This window comes from Bison bison, unplaced genomic scaffold, assembly GCF_000754665.1.
Source record: "Bison bison bison isolate TAMUID 2011002044 unplaced genomic scaffold, Bison_UMD1.0 scf7180017864155, whole genome shotgun sequence".
Lineage (NCBI taxonomy): Eukaryota > Metazoa > Chordata > Mammalia > Artiodactyla > Bovidae > Bison > Bison bison.
Genome location: NW_011494727.1, coordinates 1,015,777 through 1,016,040, shown reverse-complemented (window position 1 = coordinate 1,016,040; position 264 = coordinate 1,015,777). Strand labels below are relative to the sequence as shown.

The 264-nt window shown below is 75.8% G+C and overlaps 1 protein-coding gene across 1 annotated transcript in view; it reads left to right on the top strand.

Annotated features, from left to right (window-relative positions):
- POLG (polymerase (DNA directed), gamma) overlaps positions 1 to 264 on the top strand; it is an 18,241-nt gene that overhangs the window by 1,297 nt on the left and 16,680 nt on the right. The window contains 1 exon segment of the mRNA XM_010841133.1: positions 2 to 255. Coding sequence (XP_010839435.1) covers positions 2 to 255 — 254 coding nt within the window.

Genomic DNA, 264 nt, shown 5'->3' with positions numbered 1-264 from the left:
CCGGCGGGGAGAGTCCCGACGAGGCCGCGGTGCGCGGCAGCGTGGAGCACCTGCAGAAGCACGGGCTCTGGGGGCAGCCGGCCCCGCCCTTGCCCGACGTGGAGCTGCGCCTGCCGCCCCTTCTCGGGGGCAGCCTGGACCAGCACTTCCGCATCCTGGCGCAGAAGCAGAGCCTGCCCTACCTGGAGGCGGCCAACTCGCTCTTGCAGGCGCAGCTGCCCCCGCGGCCCCCGAGCTGGGCCTGGGCGGAGGGCTGGACCCGGT